Source organism: Oncorhynchus gorbuscha, linkage group LG22 (genome assembly GCF_021184085.1).
Source record: "Oncorhynchus gorbuscha isolate QuinsamMale2020 ecotype Even-year linkage group LG22, OgorEven_v1.0, whole genome shotgun sequence".
Lineage (NCBI taxonomy): Eukaryota > Metazoa > Chordata > Actinopteri > Salmoniformes > Salmonidae > Oncorhynchus > Oncorhynchus gorbuscha.
The window spans coordinates 49915113-49935559 of NC_060194.1; the positions used below are offsets into that span (position 1 = coordinate 49915113).

The 20447-nt window shown below is 37.2% G+C and overlaps 1 protein-coding gene across 1 annotated transcript in view; it reads right to left on the reverse strand.

The window, feature by feature from the left end:
• Nucleotides 1-1148: 1148 nt before the first annotated feature.
• The window catches only part of LOC124009243 (major facilitator superfamily domain-containing protein 12-like), a 53633-nt gene continuing 34334 nt past the window's right edge, over nt 1149-20447 (reverse strand). The window contains 3 exon segments of the mRNA XM_046320840.1: nt 1149-3870; nt 13453-13521; nt 13695-13825. Of these exon segments, the coding sequence (XP_046176796.1) occupies nt 3782-3870; nt 13453-13521; nt 13695-13825 (289 nt within the window). The 3' untranslated portion in view covers nt 1149-3781.

Below are 20447 nucleotides of genomic sequence, written 5' to 3' on the forward strand. Positions count from 1 at the left end.
TAATTGTTTACAAGTTGCTAGTTATCCCATAAAGCCATCACCTAAAACCACATATTTTCATCTTCTTCTCTGGTTTGGTAACTTCCTGTTCTTCGACAAACTCTAGCTGGACGAAAAGTCTGTAAAATGTCAAAGTATACTGCGTCTTGTCTCGCAACAGAGCCTTCAACCTCAAGCGGGCATTGTGTTTCCACTCCGTTGTGGACATCTGGCACAACGTAGCGGAGTGCTTATGGGTAATGTGAACAAGGTTCGCAACAAAGCCTCCTTCACTCATGCTGCCAAACATATCCTCGTAAAATTGACCATCCTACCGATCCTTGACTTCAGTGATGTCATCTACAAAATAGCCTCCAACACTCTACTCAACAAATTGGATGCAGTCTCTCACAGTGCCATCTGTTTTGTCACCAAAGCCCCATATACACTACCCACCACTGCGACCTGTACTCTCTCGTTGGCTGGCCCTCGCTTCATACTCGTCGCCAAACCCACTGGCTCCAGGTCATCTACAAGTCTCTGCTAGGTAAAGCCCCGCCTTATCTCAGCTCACTGGTCACCATAGCAGCACCCACTCGTAGCACGCGCTCCAGCAGGTATATTTTACTGGTCACCCCAAAGCCAATTCTTCCTTTGGCCGGCTTTCCTTTCGGTTCTCTGCAGCCAATGACTGGAACGAATTGCAAAAATCACTGAATCTGGAGATTCATAGGGTGAGAGGGGGGTAGGGTGAGAGGTAGGGGTAGGGTGAGAGGGAGGGGTAGGGTGAGAGGGAGGGGTAGGGTGAGAGGGAGGGGTAGGGTGAGAGGGAGGGGTAGGGTGAGAGGGGGTAGGGTGAGAGGGAGGGGTAGGGTGAGGGTGAGGTAGGGTGAGAGGTAGGGGTAGGGTGAGAGGTCGGGTAGGGGTAGGGTGAGAGGTAGGGGTAAGGTGAGAGGGAGGGGTAGGGTGAGAGGTAGGGGTAAGGTGAGAGGGAGGGGTAGGGTTAGGGAGGGAGGGGAAGGGTGAGAGGGAGGGGAAGGGTGAGAGGGAGGGGCAGGGTGAGAGGGAGGGTTAGGGAGGGGTCCTCCTTCCCCACTAACCAATCAAATGCTGTTTGTGTTCTTGTGGAGAATTATTCTAGAAACTCTGACAAGGTAGACAAACAAACACACAGTGTATGAAATGTTTAATATACTTCCCAAAGAATGAGCAAAAAAACAGAGACATGAACAGTAAGAAGAAAAAAGTCACTTCACAATATATTGGAAATAAAAAGCAATGAATACCAAAACAATTTTTCAAGAGATAAAATGTTTTCCTATAAGGCATTTTCCTAGTCACCCTGTGCAAAATGTTTCCCCTGTAGAATTAGAACCATTCTCCTCTAATGATTCTAGTTCTATTGTCTAAGACATAGAATCACCTCTGTCTGTCCAGTAACCTGAATATCACCCAGGAATTATATTATACTATTCATATATACTGAACATAAATATAACCACAACATGTAAAGAGTTGGTCCCATGTTTCATGAGCTGAAGAAAAAAAATCCCAGAAATGTTCCATTATGTACAAAATATTATTTCTATCTAATTTTGAGCACAATGTGTTTCCATCCCTGTTAGTGAGTATTTCTCCTTCGCCAAGGACCAGCCACGGCTGTGGCCCTACGCAGTCATGTGAGATCCATAGATTAGGCCCTAGCGAAGTCATATGACCAGAAACTCAGTAAAATGGTTGCGTTTATATTGTTGCTCAGTATTTATTCCATATTGCAAGGTATCCCTTTTCACAATCCTGATTCGTTTTAAATTTAATAAATGCCCCCACAAATCCTTACTTTATTTGCAATGCAATTTACATTCGAACATGTAATCAAAAACACACAACATGATGTAGTTTAAAGCAACACAGCGTCATATTAATACTACAACACTCAATGACAACCACACTGGAACTAAATGCTCCCAACACTGGAATAAAACACACAATAGTTACATCGACAAAGACAACTTGTGGTCCTGTGTAGCTCAGTTGGTAGAGCATGGCGCTTGTAACGCCAGGGTAGTGGGTTCGATCCCCGGGACCACCCATACGTAGAATGTATGCACACATGACTGTAAGTCGCTTTGGATAAAAGCGTCTGCTAAATGGCATATATTATTATATTATTATAACTTACCTCCAAACAACAGCTGTTCTGATGACAAGTCACCTCCCACTGGGAAGACAACTTACCTCCAAACAACAGCTGTTCTGATGACAAGTCACCTCCCACTGGGAAGACAACTTACCTCCAAACAACAGCTGATCTGATGACAAGTCACCTCCCACTGGGAAGACAATTTACCTCCAAACAACAGCTATTCTGATGACAAGTCACCTCCCACTGGGAAGACAACTTACCTCCAAACAACAGCTGTTCTGATGACAAGTCACCTCCCACTGGGCAGACGGCCATTCAACGTCTGTTCCATGTTGGGTCAAAGTCATTTCATTGAAACAACGCTGATTCAACCAGTGTAAGCCCAGCGGGCTGTAATCAGCATAATGTATTGTTTTTGGACATTCACGACAGATGGTATAATAGTGTATTATCTGACTTTTCTCAAGAGGGGTATGTACGTATTCTGGACCCGTGTGTATCAATGTAGATATGTACATTTACATTACATTTAAGTCATTTAGCAGACGCTCTTATCCAGAGCGACTTACTCAATGATATAGGCACCGTTGAACTGAATCAGCCAACTGAATCCTGCCAACTGAATCCTGCCAACTGAATCAGCCAACTGAATCAACTCACTGAATGAATCAACCCACTGAATCAACCAACTGAATCCTGCCAACTGAATCAACATAATTTAATCAACCAACTGAATCCTGCCAACTGAATCAACTCACTGAATGAATTAACTCACTGAATCAATCAACTGAATCCTGCCAACTGAATCAACATAATTTAATCAGCCAACTGAATCCTGCCAACTGAATCAACATAATTTAATCAACCAACTGAATCCTGCCAACTGAATCAACTCACTGAATGAATTAACTCACTGAATCAACCCACTGAATCAACCCACTGAATTCCCTCTCACCCCACCCCCCTAAGTTTTAGATGCACTATTGTTAAGTGACTGTCCCACTGGATGTCATAAGGTGAATGCACCAATTTGTAAGTCGCTCTGGATAAGAGCGTCTGCTAAATGACTTAAATGTAATGTAAATGTAACCAACTGAATCCTGCCAACTGAATCAACATAATTTATATTAATCAGCCAACTGAATCAACTCACTGAATCAACTGCAGTATGACTGTGAGAAGGTGCTGATTGAGAGAGAGAGAGACAATGGACTGTGTTACTGTATAACCTCCCTCATGTTGATTGTTATGTTGACAGTAATGCTGTACACTGAATTGACCGATACTCTGCGACAGCAAAGCAACGTATTGATCTATAGTAGAAATGGGTCCTGATGGCTGCTGTTCAACCCAACTCCCCTACAGTACAGAACAGCTACTGGTCAGGTCCAGAAGGAAAGTTCAGACTGCTAGTCCAGTTGGCTGTTTGTGAACACTACGGTGAGATGACTTTTCAGTCTAAAATGTTTGTTGTTCCAGTTGAGAGGTTTTAAGATGCCTGAGTGAGTCCTGGAGAGGCCGCAGAGCTAAACTATCATCCCTGAAGAGACAGGCTGGGTTCTGCAGTGGTTATTCACCCAGGGACAAGTGGGACTGGCTGGTCTCTACTACAGTAGGGTCCAGGTAACTCTGTCAACCTCTGCCCACCGTAGTTCCTTAGTTGACCGTTGGTCTAGGCTGGTAAGAGTTGTCCTCAGAGTTGTCCTGATCCTCGCTGCCCATCAGACCTGAGATGTAAGGCAGACCTGCAGAGAGACAGAGACACATGTCGATGATAACAAATACCTTGACATTCAATAGAAAACTATAAAGTAAACGTTGACACCAGCCAGACACTCTTCAGTAGTCATTCAGTGAATCGGGAAGTTAGTTGAAAAGTGTAGTCTATTTTTTTTTATTAGGATCAATCAATTAACTGTCCAACCAAACATCATTTACCATCACATGAAAGGAAATGGATACGCTGGATCAAGAACTGACAGAGCTGGACAGAAAATAACTTCTCAGTCAGTAAAGTGATAGAAAAACAACAACGATTTGGAAATGAATCTGGTCTCCATAATAATATTATTATATAGTCATTCATTACAGTTCATCCTATTATTATATAGTCATTTACAGTTCATCCTATTATTATAGTCATTACAGTTCATCCTATTATTATAGTCATTCATTACAGTTCAATCTTATTATTATAGTCATTACAGTTCAATCTTATTATTATAGTCATTACAGTTCAATCCTATTATTATAGTCATTCATTACAGTTCAATCTTATTATTATAGTCATTCATTACAGTTCATCCTATTATTATAGTCATTACAGTTCAATCTTATTATTATAGTCATTCATTACAGTTCAATCTTATTATTATAGTCATTCATTACAGTTCAATCTTATTATTATTATAGTCATTACAGTTCAATCTTATTATTATAGTCATTACAGTTCATCCTATTATTATAGTCATTCATTACAGTTCAATCTTATTATTATTATAGTCATTCATTACAGTTCAATCTTATTATTATTATAGTCATTCATTACAGTTCAATCTTATTATTATAGTCATTACAGTTCAATCTTATTATTATAGTCATTCATTACAGTTCAATCTTATTATTATAGTCATTCATTACAGTTCATCCTATTATTATAGTCATTCATTACAGTTCAATCTTATTATTATAGTCATTCATTACAGTTCATCCTAGTATTATAGTCATTACAGTTCATCCTATTATTATAGTCATTCATTACAGTTCAATCTCATTATTATTATAGTCATTCATTACAGTTCAATCTCATTATTATTATAGTCATTCATTACAGTTCAATCTCATTATTATTATAGTCATTCATTACAGTTCAATCTTATTATTATAGTCATTCATTACAGTTCAATCTCATTATTATTATAGTCATTCATTACAGTTCAATCTCATTATTATTATAGTCATTCATTACAGTTCAATCTCATTATTATTATAGTCATTCATTACAGTTCAATCTTATTATTATAGTCATTACAGTTCAATCTTATTATTATAGTCATTACAGTTCAATCTTATTATTATAGTCATTACAGTTCAATCTTATTATTATAGTCATTACAGTTCAATCTTATTATTATTATAGTCATTCATTACAGTTCAATCTTATTATTATTATAGTCATTACAGTTCAATCTTATTATTATAGTCATTACAGTTCATCCTATTATTATAGTCATTCATTACAGTTCAATCTTATTATTATTATAGTCATTCATTACAGTTCAATCTTATTATTATAGTCATTACAGTTCAATCTTATTATTATAGTCATTCATTACAGTTCAATCTTATTATTATAGTCATTCATTACAGTTCAATCTTATTATTATAGTCATTCATTACAGTTCAATCTTATTATTATTATAGTCATTACAGTTCAATCTTATTATTATTATAGTCATTCATTACAGTTCAATCTTATTATTATAGTCATTACAGTTCAATCTTATTATTATAGTCATTACAGTTCAATCTTATTATTATAGTCATTACAGTTCAATCTTATTATTATAGTCATTACAGTTCAATCTTATTATTATAGTCATTACAGTTCAATCTTATTATTATAGTCATTACAGTTCAATCTTATTATTATAGTCATTACAGTTCAATCTTATTATTATTATAGTCATTCATTACAGTTCAATCTTATTATTATAGTCATTACAGTTCAATCTTATTATTATTATAGTCATTCATTACAGTTCAATCTTATTATTATTATAGTCATTCATTACAGTTCAATCTTATTATTATAGTCATTCATTACAGTTCAATCTTATTATTATAGTCATTACAGTTCAATCTTATTATTATTATAGTCATTCATTACAGTTCAATCTTATTATTATAGTCATTACAGTTCAATCTTATTATTATTATAGTCATTCATTACAGTTCAATCTTATTATTATTATAGTCATTCATTACAGTTCAATCTTATTATTATAGTCATTCATTACAGTTCAATCTTATTATTATAGTCATTACAGTTCAATCTTATTATTATTATAGTCATTCATTACAGTTCAATCTTATTATTATTATAGTCATTACAGTTCAATCTTATTATTATTATAGTCATTCATTACAGTTCAATCTTATTATTATAGTCATTCATTACAGTTCAATCTTATTATTATAGTCATTCATTACAGTTCAATCTTATTATTATTATAGTCATTACAGTTCAATCTTATTATTATTATAGTCATTCATTACAGTTCAATCTTATTATTATAGTCATTCATTACAGTTCAATCTTATTATTATTATAGTCATTACAGTTCAATCTTATTATTATAGTCATTCATTACAGTTCAATCTTATTATTATAGTCATTCATTACAGTTCAATCTTATTATTATAGTCATTCATTACAGTTCAATCTTATTATTATTATAGTCATTACAGTTCAATCTTATTATTATAGTCATTCATTACAGTTCAATCTTATTATTATTATAGTCATTCATTACAGTTCAATCTTATTATTATAGTCATTACAGTTCAATCTTATTATTATAGTCATTCATTACAGTTCAATCTCATTATTATTATAGTCATTCATTACAGTTCAATCTTATTATTATAGTCATTACAGTTCAATCTTATTATTATAGTCATTACAGTTCAATCTTATTATTATAGTCATTACAGTTCAATCTTATTATTATAGTCATTACAGTTCAATCTTATTATTATAGTCATTACAGTTCAATCTTATTATTATAGTCATTACAGTTCAATCTTATTATTATAGTCATTACAGTTCAATCTTATTATTATAGTCATTACAGTTCAATCTTATTATTATAGTCATTACAGTTCAATCTTATTATTATAGTCATTACAGTTCATCCTATTATTATAGTCATTCATTACAGTTCAATCTTATTATTATAGTCATTCATTACAGTTCAATCTTATTATTATTATAGTCATTCATTACAGTTCAATCTCATTATTATTATAGTCATTCATTACAGTTCAATCTTATTATTATTATAGTCATTCATTACAGTTCAATCTTATTATTATAGTCATTACAGTTCAATCTTATTATTATTATAGTCATTCATTACAGTTCAATCTTATTATTATAGTCATTACAGTTCAATCTTATTATTATAGTCATTACAGTTCAATCTTATTATTATAGTCATTACAGTTCAATCTTATTATTATAGTCATTACAGTTCAATCTTATTATTATAGTCATTACAGTTCAATCTTATTATTATAGTCATTACAGTTCAATCTTATTATTATTATAGTCATTCATTATAGTTCAATCTTATTATTATAGTCATTACAGTTCAATCTTATTATTATTATAGTCATTCATTACAGTTCAATCTTATTATTATTATAGTCATTACAGTTCAATCTTATTATTATTATAGTCATTCATTACAGTTCAATCTTATTATTATTATAGTCATTACAGTTCAATCTTATTATTATTATAGTCATTCATTATAGTTCAATCTTATTATTATAGTCATTACAGTTCAATCTTATTATTATTATAGTCATTCATTATAGTTCAATCTTATTATTATAGTCATTACAGTTCAATCTTATTATTATTATAGTCATTCATTACAGTTCAATCTTATTATTATTATAGTCATTCATTACAGTTCAATCTTATTATTATTATAGTCATTACAGTTCAATCTTATTATTATTATAGTCATTCATTACAGTTCAATCTTATTATTATAGTCATTACAGTTCAATCTTATTATTATAGTCATTACAGTTCAATCTTATTATTATAGTTCATTACAGTTCATTACAGTTCAATCTTATTATTATAGTCATTACAGTTCAATCTTATTATTATAGTCATTACAGTTCAATCTTATTATTATAGTCATTACAGTTCAATCTTATTATTATAGTCATTCATTATAGTTCAATCTTATTATTATTATAGTCATTCATTACAGTTCAATCTTATTATTATTATAGTCATTCATTACAGTTCAATCTTATTATTATTATAGTCATTCATTACAGTTCAATCTTATTATTATTATAGTCATTACAGTTCAATCAGTCATTCAATTCAATCTTATTATTATTATCATTCATTACAGTTCAATCTTATTATTATAGTCATTCATTACAGTTCAATCTTATTATTATTATAGTCATTCAGTTCAATCAGTTCAATCTTATTATTATAGTCATTCATTACAGTTCAATCTTATTATTATTATAGTCAATTTATTATTATTATAGTCATTACAGTTCAATCTTATTATTATTATAGTCATTCATTACAGTTCAATCTTATTATTATAGTCATTCATTACAGTTCAATCTTATTATTATTATAGTCATTACAGTTCAATCTTATTATTATTATAGTCATTCATTACAGTTCAATCTTATTATTATTATAGTCATTCATTACAGTTCAATCTTATTATTATAGTCATTACAGTTCAATCTTATTATTATTATAGTCATTCATTACAGTTCAATCTTATTATTATTATAGTCATTCATTACAGTTCAATCTTATTATTATAGTCATTCATTACAGTTCAATCTTATTATTATTATAGTCATTCATTACAGTTCAATCTTATTATTATAGTCATTACAGTTCAATCTTATTATTATTATAGTCATTCATTACAGTTCAATCTTATTATTATAGTCATTACAGTTCAATCTTATTATTATTATAGTCATTCATTACAGTTCAATATTATTATTATAGTCATTCATTACAGTTCAATCTTATTATTATAGTCATTCATTACAGTTCAATCTTATTATTATTATAGTCATTCATTACAGTTCAATCTTATTATTATTATAGTCATTCATTACAGTTCAATCTTATTATTATTATAGTCATTCATTACAGTTCAATCTTATTATTATTATAGTCATTCATTACAGTTCAATCTCATTATTATAGTCATTCATTACAGTTCAATCTTATTATTATTATAGTCATTCATTACAGTTCAATCTTATTATTATAGTCATTACAGTTCAATCTTATTATTATTATAGTCATTCATTACAGTTCAATCTTATTATTATAGTCATTACAGTTCAATCTTATTATTATTATAGTCATTCATTACAGTTCAATCTTATTATTATAGTCATTACAGTTCAATCTTATTATTATTATAGTCATTCATTACAGTTCAATCTTATTATTATAGTCATTCATTACAGTTCAATCTTATTATTATAGTCATTCATTACAGTTCAATCTTATTATTATTATAGTCATTACAGTTCAATCTTATTATTATTATAGTCATTCATTACAGTTCAATCTCATTATTATAGTCATTCATTACAGTTCAATCTTATTATTATAGTCATTCATTACAGTTCAATCTTATTATTATAGTCATTCATTACAGTTCAATCTTATTATTATAGTCATTCATTACAGTTCAATCTTATTATTATTATAGTCATTACAGTTCAATCTTATTATTATAGTCATTACAGTTCATCCTATTATTATTATAGTCATTCATTACAGTTCAATATTATTATTATAGTCATTCATTACAGTTCAATCTTATTATTATAGTCATTCATTACAGTTCAATCTTATTATTATTATAGTCATTCATTACAGTTCAATCTTATTATTATTATAGTCATTCATTACAGTTCAATCTTATTATTATAGTCATTCATTACAGTTCAATCTTATTATTATTATAGTCATTCATTACAGTTCAATCTTATTATTATAGTCATTCATTACAGTTCAATCTTATTATTATAGTCATTCATTACAGTTCAATCTTATTATTATTATAGTCATTCATTACAGTTCAATCTTATTATTATTATAGTCATTCATTACAGTTCAATCTTATTATTATAGTCATTCATTACAGTTCAATCTTATTATTATAGTCATTCATTACAGTTCAATCTTATTATTATTATAGTCATTCATTACAGTTCAATCTTATTATTATAGTCATTACAGTTCAATCTTATTATTATTATAGTCATTACAGTTCAATCTTATTATTATTATAGTCATTCATTACAGTTCAATCTTATTATTATAGTCATTCATTACAGTTCAATCTTATTATTATAGTCATTCATTACAGTTCAATCTTATTATTATTATAGTCATTCCAGTTCAATCTTATTATTATTATAGTCATTCCAGTTCAATCTTATTATTATTATAGTCATTCATTACAGTTCAATCTTATTATTATTATAGTCATTCATTACAGTTCAATCTTATTATTATAGTCATTCATTACAGTTCAATCTTATTATTATAGTCATTCATTACAGTTCAATCTTATTATTATTATAGTCATTCATTACAGTTCAATCTTATTATTATAGTCATTACAGTTCAATCTTATTATTATTATAGTCATTACAGTTCAATCTTATTATTATTATAGTCATTCATTACAGTTCAATCTTATTATTATAGTCATTCATTACAGTTCAATCTTATTATTATAGTCATTCATTCCAGTTCAATCTTATTATTATTATAGTCATTCCAGTTCAATCTTATTATTATTATAGTCATTCATTACAGTTCAATCTTATTATTATAGTCATTACAGTTCAATCTTATTATTATTATAGTCATTCATTACAGTTCAATCTTATTATTATTATAGTCATTCATTACAGTTCAATCTTATTATTATTATAGTCATTCATTACAGTTCAATCTTATTATTATAGTCATTACAGTTCAATCTTATTATTATTATAGTCATTCATTACAGTTCAATCTTATTATTATAGTCATTCATTACAGTTCAATCTCATTATTATAGTCATTCATTACAGTTCAATCTTATTATTATTATAGTCATTCATTACAGTTCAATCTCATTATTATAGTCATTCATTACAGTTCAATCTTATTATTATTATAGTCATTCATTACAGTTCAATCTTATTATTATTATAGTCATTCATTACAGTTCAATCTTATTATTATTATAGTCATTCATTACAGTTCAATCTTATTATTATTATAGTCATTCATTACAGTTCAATCTCATTATTATTATTATAGTCATTCATTACAGTTCAATCTTATTATTATTATTATAGTCATTACAGTTCAATCTTATTATTATTATAGTCATTCATTACAGTTCAATCTTATTATTATAGTCATTCATTACAGTTCAATCTTATTATTATAGTCATTCATTACAGTTCAATCTTATTATTATAGTCATTCATTACAGTTCAATCTTATTATTATTATAGTCATTCATTACAGTTCAATCTTATTATTATTATAGTCATTCATTACAGTTCAATCTTATTATTATTATAGTCATTCATTACAGTTCAATCTTATTATTATTATAGTCATTACAGTTCAATCTTATTATTATTATAGTCATTCATTACAGTTCAATCTTATTATTATAGTCATTCATTACAGTTCAATCTTATTATTATAGTCATTCATTACAGTTCTGAGAACCTATATCATCCACCATTTGATTCAATCAAACATACAATCCTACCTCTCACCAATCAAACATACTGATGCTGAATGTAATTGTAAATTGAGAATTTCTTTTATCACTTTTATTTAAATATGATAAGGCCGACACCGGCCCCTCACCGCCAGACCTACCGGCCCCTCACCGCCAGACCTACCGGCCCCTCACCGCCAGACCTACCGGCCCCTCACCGCCAGACCTACCGGCCCCTCACCGCCAGACCTACCGGCCCCTCACCGCCAGACCTACCACTCCCTCACCGCCAGACCTACCACTCCCTGACTGACAGACCTACCACTCCCTCACCGCCAGACCTACCACTCCCTCACCGCCAGACCTACCACTCCCTGACCGACAGACCTACCACTCCCTGACCGACAGACCTACCACTCCCTGACCGACAGACCTACCACTCCCTGACCGACAGACCTACCACTCCCTGACCGACAGACCTACCACTCCCTCACCGACAGACCTACCACTCCCTGACATACAGACAGACCTACCACTCCCTCACCGCCAGACCTACCACTCCCTCACCGCCAGACCTACCACTCCCTGACCGCCAGACCTACCACTCCCTCACCGCCAGACCTACCACTCCCTCACCGCCAGACCTACCACTCCCTGACTGACAGACCTACCACTCCCTGACTGACAGACCTACCACTCCCTCACCGCCAGACCTACCACTCCCTCACCGCCAGACCTACCACTCCCTGACCGACAGACCTACCACTCCCTGACCGACAGACCTACCACTCCCTGACCGCCAGACCTACCACTCCCTCACCGCCAGACCTACCACTCCCTCACCGCCAGACCTACCACTCCCTCACCGCCAGACCTACCACTCCCTCACCGCCAGACCTACCACTCCCTCACCGCCAGACCTACCACTCCCTCACCGCCAGACCTACCACTCCCTCACCGCCAGACCTACCACTCCCTCAGTGGGGGGGGGGGGGGGGGCAACCTTCCACCTCAGTCAGGGGCAACCTGCTACTAACAGGTGTCTGTATGTAGCCTTGCTACTAACAGGTGTCTGTATGTAGCCTTGCTACTAACAGGTGTCTGTATGTAGCCTTGCTACTAACAGGTGTCTGTATGTAGCCTTGCTACTAAGAGGTGTCTGTATGTAGCCTTGCTACTAACAGGTGTCTGTATGTAGCCTTGCTACTAACAGGTGTCTGTATGTAGCCTTGCTACTAACAGGTGTCTGTATAGAGCCTTGCTACTAACAGGTGTCTGTATAGAGCCTTGTTACTCTTTTTTCAAAATGTATTTCTACTGTTGTTTTATTTCTTTACACACACACACACACACACACACACACACACACACACACACACACACACACACACACACACACACACACACACACACACACACACACACACACACACACACACACACACACACACACACACACACACACACACACTTGTTTTTGGCACCATTGGTTAGAGCCTGTAAGTAAGCATTTCACTGTGAGGTCTACTACACCTGTTGTATTCAGCATTTCACTGTAAGGTCTACTACACCTGTTGTAGTCAGCATTTCACTGTGAGGTCTACTACACCTGTTGTATTCAGCATTTCACTGTAAGGTCTACTACACCTGTTGTATTCGGCGGCGCACGTGACAAATAAACTTTGATTTGATTTGAAATTGGATATTTACTTGATTTAGATTTGTTTAGTAAATGTTATAAGGCCCAGCACCAGCACTAACCCCTAACACTAGCACAATCACCCTGCCCCGCTTCCTGAGTGTAGTCAGGGTTGTCTATGTTCTCCTTGTGTTGGTTCTTCTTGCCAGAGTCTGGAAGGAAAAACAGCACCACACCTGAAAGCATTAGGGTTGAAGCCAGGTTTAAAACACATCTACTGACATACTGGACGGACACTAGCCCTTCGTTAGGCTAAAAAGAGATCCTGAAAAACAATAATATCAGAGTTTACTTTATAGTTCTAATGTAGTGTGATGTAACTCACGGCGGACGATCCTGATAGGCCAGACAAGGATGGTACAGAGACTGAGAGCCGCTATAACGGCCACACCCCCTGTTGCTATGACCATGACATAGTGGTAGTACCACACACACGCTGGACAGCAGACCTGAGAACTGATGGACAGAGAGAAAGAGAGAAAAGAAAGAAAGGAGTTTACTACAGAAGAATTTCTATTGATTTCTTAATTTCTATTGATAAACTTGGTGAGTATAGATGTAGTCTAGGGTCTATTCACAACACAGGTGAGTATATATGTAGTCTAGGGTTTATTCACAACACAGGTGAGTATATATGTAGTCTAGGGTTTATTCACAACACAGGTGAGTATATATGTAGTCTAGGGTCTATTCACAACACAGGTGAGTATATATGTAGTCTAGGGTTTATTCACAACACAGGTGAGTATATATGTAGTCTAGGGTCTATTCACAACACAGGTGAGTATATATGTAGTCTAGGGTCTATTCACAACACAGGTGAGTATATATGTAGTCTAGGGTTTATTCACAACACAGGTGAGTATATATGTAGTTTTGGGTCTATTCACAACACAGGTGAGTATATATGTAGTCTATGGTCTATTCACAACACAGGTGAATACATACAGTGCCTTGCGAAAGTATTCGGCCCCCTTGAACTTTGCGACCTTTTGCCACATTTCAGGCTTCAAACATAAATATATAAAACTGTATTTTTTTGTGAAGAATCAACAACAAGTGGGACACAATCATGAAGTGGAACGACATTTATTGGATATTTCAAACTTTTTTAACAAATCAAAAACTGAAAAATTGGGCGTGCAAAATTATTCAGCCCCTTTACATTCAGTGCAGCAAACTCTCTCCAGAAGTTCAGTGAGGATCTCTGAATGATCCAATGTTGACCTAAATGACTAATGATGATAAATACAATCCACCTGTGTGTAATCAAGTCTCCGTATAAATGCACCTGCACTGTGATAGTCTCAGAGGGCCGTTAAAAGCGCAGAGAGCATCGTGAAGAACAAGGAACACACCAGGCAGGTCCGAGATACTGTTGTGAAGAAGTTTAAAGCCGGATTTGGATACAAAATGATTTCCCAAGCTTTAAACATCCCAAGGAGCACTGTGCAAGCGATAATATTGAAATGGAAGGAGTATCAGACCACTGCAAATCTACCAAGACCTGGCCATCCCTCTAAACTTTCAGCTCATACAAGGAGAAGACTGATCAGAGATGAAGCCAAGAGGCCCATGATCACTCTGGATGAACTGCAGAGATCTACAGCTGAGGTGGGAGACTCTGTCCATAGGACAACAATCAGTCGTATATTGTACAAATCTGACCTTTATGGAAGAGTGGCAAGAAGAAAGCCATTTCTTAAAGATATCCATAAAAAGTGTCGTTTAAAGTTTGCCACAAGCCACCTGGGAGACACACCAAACATGTGGAAGAAGGTGCTCTGGTCAGATGAAACCAAAATTGAACTTTTTGGCAACAATGCAAAATGTTATGTTTGGCGTAAAAGCAACACAGCACATCACCCTGAACACACCATCCCCACTGTCAAACATGGTGGTGGCAGCATCATGGTTTGGGCCTGCTTTTCTTCAGCAGGGACAGGGAAGATGGTTAAAATTGATGGGAAGATGGATGGAGCCAAATGCAGGACCATTCTGGAAGAAAACCTGATGGAGTCTGCAAAAGACCTGAGACTGGGACAGAGATTTGTCTTCCAACAAGACAATGATCCAAAACGTAAAGCAAAATCTACAATGGAATGGTTCAAAAATAAACATATCCAGGTGTTAGAATCTCCAAGTCAAAGTCCAGACCTGAATCCAATCGAGAATCTGTGGAAAGAACTAACTGAAAACTGCTGTTCACAAATGCTCTCCATCCAACCTCACTGAGCTCGAGCTGTTTTGCAAGGAGGAATGGGGAAAAATTTCAGTCTCTCGATGTGCAAAACTGATAGAGACATACCCCAAGCGACTTACAGCTGTAATCGCAGCAAAAGGTGGCGCTACAAAGTATTAACTTAAGGGGGCTGAATAATAATAATGTCGTTCCACTTCATGATTGTGTCCCACTTGTTGACTCTTCACAAAAAAATAGTTTTATATCTTTATGTTAGAAGCCTGAAATGTGGCAAAAGGTCGCAAAGTTCAAGGGGGCCGAATACTTTCGCAAGGCACTGTATGTAGTCTAGGGTCTATTCACAACACAGGTGAGTATATATGTAGTCTAGGGTTTATTCACAACACAGGTGAGTATATATGTAGTCTAGGGTTTATTCACAACACAGGTGAGTATATATGTAGTCTAGGGTCTATTCACAACACAGGTGAGTATATATGTAGTCTAGGGTCTATTCACAACACAGGTGAGTATATATGTAGTCTAGGGTCTATTCACAACACAGGTGAGTATATATGTAGTCTAGGGTCTATTCACAACACAGGTGAGTATATATGTAGTCTAGGGTTTATTCACAACACAGGTGAGTATATATGTAGTCTAGGGTCTATTCACAACACAGGTGAGTATATATGTAGTCTAGGGTCTATTCACAACACAGGTGAGTATATATGTAGTCTAGGGTTTATTCACAACACAGGTGAGTATATATGTAGTCTAGGGTTTATTCACAACACAGGTGAGTATATATGTAGTCTAGGGTTTATTCACAACACAGGTGAGTATATATGTAGTCTAGGGTTTATTCACAACACAGGTGAGTATATATGTAGTCTAGGGTTTATTCACAACACAGGTGAGTATATATGTAGTCTAGGGTTTATTCACAACACAGGTGAGTATATATGTAGTCTAGGGTTTATTCACAACACAGAGTATATATGTAGTCTAGGGTCTATTCACAACACAGGTGAGTATATATGTAGTCTAGGGTTTATTCACAACACAGGTGAGTATATATGTAGTCTAGGGTTTATTCACAACACAGGTGAGTATATATGTAGTCTAGGGTCTATTCACAACACAGGTGAGTATATATGTAGTCTAGGGTCTATTCACAACACAGGTGAGTATATATGTAGTCTAGGGTTTATTCACAACACAGGTGAGTATATATGTAGTCTAGGGTCTATTCACAACACAGGTGAGTATATATGTAGTCTAGGGTCTATCCACAACACAGGTGAGTATATATGTAGTCTAGGGTCTATTCACAACACAGGTGAGTATATATGTAGTCTAGGGTCTATTCACAACACAGGTGAGTATATATGTAGTCTAGGGTTTATTCACAACACAGGTGAGTATATATGTAGTCTAGGGTTTATTCACAACACAGGTGAGTATATATGTAGTCTAGGGTTTATTCACAACACAGGTGAGTATATATGTAGTCTAGGGTTTATTCACAACACAGGTGAGTATATATGTAGTCTAGGGTTTATTCACAACACAGGTGAGTATATATGTAGTCTAGGGTCTATTCACAACACAGGTGAGTATATATGTAGTCTAGGGTCTATTCACAACACAGGTGAGTATATATGTAGTCTAGGGTCTATTCACAACACAGGTGAGTATATATGTAGTCTAGGGTCTATTCACAACACAGGTTTATTCACAACACAGGTGAGTATATATGTAGTCTTGGGTCTATTCACAACACAGGTGAGTATATATGTAGTCTAGGGTCTATTCACAACACAGGTGAGTATATATGTAGTCTAGGGTCTATTCACAACACAGGTGAGTATATATGTAGTCTAGGGTTTATTCACAACACAGGTGAGTATATATGTAGTCTAGGGTTTATTCACAACACAGGTGAGTATAGGGAGTGTATGAATGTCCTGAGTTATTGAGCTGGCTGATATCATAAGACATAATCATGTGAGTGGAGCTGAGATGATGCAGCCCAGACTCCCAGGCTAGCAGTGAGTTAGTAGAGCTAACATGATGCAGTCCAGACTCCCAGGCTAGCAGTGGGTTAGTGGAGCTAAGACTCCCAGGCTAGCAGTGGGTTAGTGGAGCTAAGACTCCCAGGCTAGCAGTGGGTTAGTGGGGCTAACATGATGCAGTCCAGACTCCCAGGCTAGCAGTGGGTTAGTGGAGCTAAGACTCCCAGGCTAGCAGTGGGTTAGTGGAGCTAAGACTCCCAGGCTAGCAGTGGGTTAGTGGAGCTAAGACTCCCAGGCTAGCAGTGGGTTAGTGGGGCTAAGACTCCCAGGCTAGCAGTGGGTTAGTGGAGCTAAGACTCCCAGGCTAGCAGTGGGTTAGTGGGGCTAACATGATGCAGTCCAGACTCCCAGGCTAGCAGTGGGTTAGTGGAGCTAAGACTCCCAGGCTAGCAGTGGGTTAGTGGAGCTAAGACTCCCAGGCTAGCAGTGGGTTAGTGGAGCTAAGACTCCCAGGCTAGCAGTGGGTTAGTGGAGCTAAGACTCCCAGGCTAGCAGTGGGTTAGTGGAGCTAAGACTCCCAGGCTAGCAGTGGGTTAGTGGGGCTAACATGATGCAGTCCAGACTCCCAGGCTAGCAGTGGGTTAGTGGAGCTAAGACTCCCAGGCTAGCAGTGGGTTAGTGGAGCTAAGACTCCCAGGCTAGCAGTGGGTTAGTGGAGCTAAGACTCCCAGGCTAGCAGTGGGTTAGTGGAGCTAAGACTCCCAGGCTAGCAGTGGGTTAGTGGGGCTAAGACTCCCAGGCTAGCAGTGGGTTAGTGGGGCTAAGACTCCCAGGCTAGCAGTGGGTTAGTGGGGCTAAGACTCCCAGGCTAGCAGTGGGTTAGTGGAGCTAAGACTCCCAGGCTAGCAGTGAGTTAGTGGGGCTAAGACTCCCAGGCTAGCAGTGAGTTAGTGGAGCTAAGACTCCCAGGCTAGCAGTGAGTTAGTGGGGCTAAGACTCCCAGGCTAGCAGTGAGTTAGTGGAGCTAAGACTCCCAGGCTAGCAGTGGGTTAGTGGGGCTAAGACTCCCAGGCTAGCAGTGGGTTAGTGGAGCTAAGACTCCCAGGCTAGCAGTGGGTTAGTGGGGCTAACATGATGCAGTCCAGACTCCCAGGCTAGCAGTGGGTTAGTGGAGCTAAGACTCCCAGGCTAGCAGTGGGTTAGTGGAGCTAAGACTCCCAGGCTAGCAGTGGGTTAGTGGAGCTAAGACTCCCAGGCTAGCAGTGGGTTAGTGGGGCTAAGACTCCCAGGCTAGCAGTGGGTTAGTGGAGCTAAGACTCCCAGGCTAGCAGTGGGTTAGTGGGGCTAACATGATGCAGTCCAGACTCCCAGGCTAGCAGTGGGTTAGTGGAGCTAAGACTCCCAGGCTAGCAGTGGGTTAGTGGAGCTAAGACTCCCAGGCTAGCAGTGGGTTAGTGGAGCTAAGACTCCCAGGCTAGCAGTGGGTTAGTGGAGCTAAGACTCCCAGGCTAGCAGTGGGTTAGTGGGGCTAAGACTCCCAGGCTAGCAGTGGGTTAGTGGGGCTAAGACTCCCAGGCTAGCAGTGGGTTAGTGGGGCTAAGACTCCCAGGCTAGCAGTGGGTTAGTGGAGCTAAGACTCCCAGGCTAGCAGTGAGTTAGTGGGGCTAAGACTCCCAGGCTAGCAGTGAGTTAGTGGAGCTAAGACTCCCAGGCTAGCAGTGGGTTAGTGGGGCTAAGACTCCCAGGCTAGCAGTGAGTTAGTGGAGCTAAGACTCCCAGGCTAGCAGTGGGTTAGTGGGGCTAAGACTCCCAGGCTAGCAGTGGGTTAGTGGAGCTAAGACTCCCAGGCTAGCAGTGGGTTAGTGGAGCTAAGACTCCCAGGCTAGCAGTGAGTTAGTGGGGCTAAGACTCCCAGGCTAGCAGTGAGTTAGTGGAGCTAAGACTCCCAGGCTAGCAGTGGGTTAGTGGGGCTAAGACTCCCAGGCTAGCAGTGAGTTAGTGGAGCTAAGACTCCCAGGCTAGCAGTGGGTTAGTGGGGCTAAGACTCCCAGGCTAGCAGTGGGTTAGTGGGGCTAAGACTCCCAGGCTAGCAGTGAGTTAGTGGAGCTAAGACTCCCAGGCTAGCAGTGGGTTAGTGGGGCTAAGACTCCCAGGCTAGCAGTGAGTTAGTGGAGCTAAGACTCCCAGGCTAGCAGTGAGTTAGTGGAGCTAAGACTCCCAGGCTAGCAGTGAGTTAGTGGAGCTAAGACTCCCAGGCTAGCAGTGAGTTAGTGGAGCTAAGACTCCCAGGCTAGCAGTGAGTTAGTGGAGCTAAGACTCCCAGGCTAGCAGTGGGTTAGTGGGGCTAAGACTCCCAGGCTAGCAGTGAGTTAGTGGAGCTAAGACTCCCAGGCTAGCAGTGAGTTAGTGGAGCTAAGACTCCCAGGCTAGCAGTGAGTTAGTGGAGCTAAGACTCCCAGGCTAGCAGTGGGTTAGTGGGGCTAAGACTCCCAGGCTAGCAGTGAGTTAGTGGGGCTAAGACTCCCAGGATAGCAGTGAGTTAGTGGGGCTAAGACTCCCAGGCTAGCAGTGGGTTAGTGGGGCTAAGACTCCCAGGCTAGCAGTGAGTTAGTGGGGCTAAGACTCCCAGGCTAGCAGTGGGTTAGTGGGGCTAAGACTCCCAGGCTAGCAGTGGGTTAGTGGAGCTAAGACTCCCAGGCTAGCAGTGGGTTAGTGGGGCTAAGACTCCCAGGCTAGCAGTGGGTTAGTGGAGCTAAGACTCCCAGGCTAGCAGTGGGTTAGTGGAGCTAAGACTCCCAGGCTAGCAGTGGGTTAGTGGAGCTAAGACTCCCAGGCTAGCAGTGGGTTAGTGGAGCTAAGACTCCCAGGCTAGCAGTGA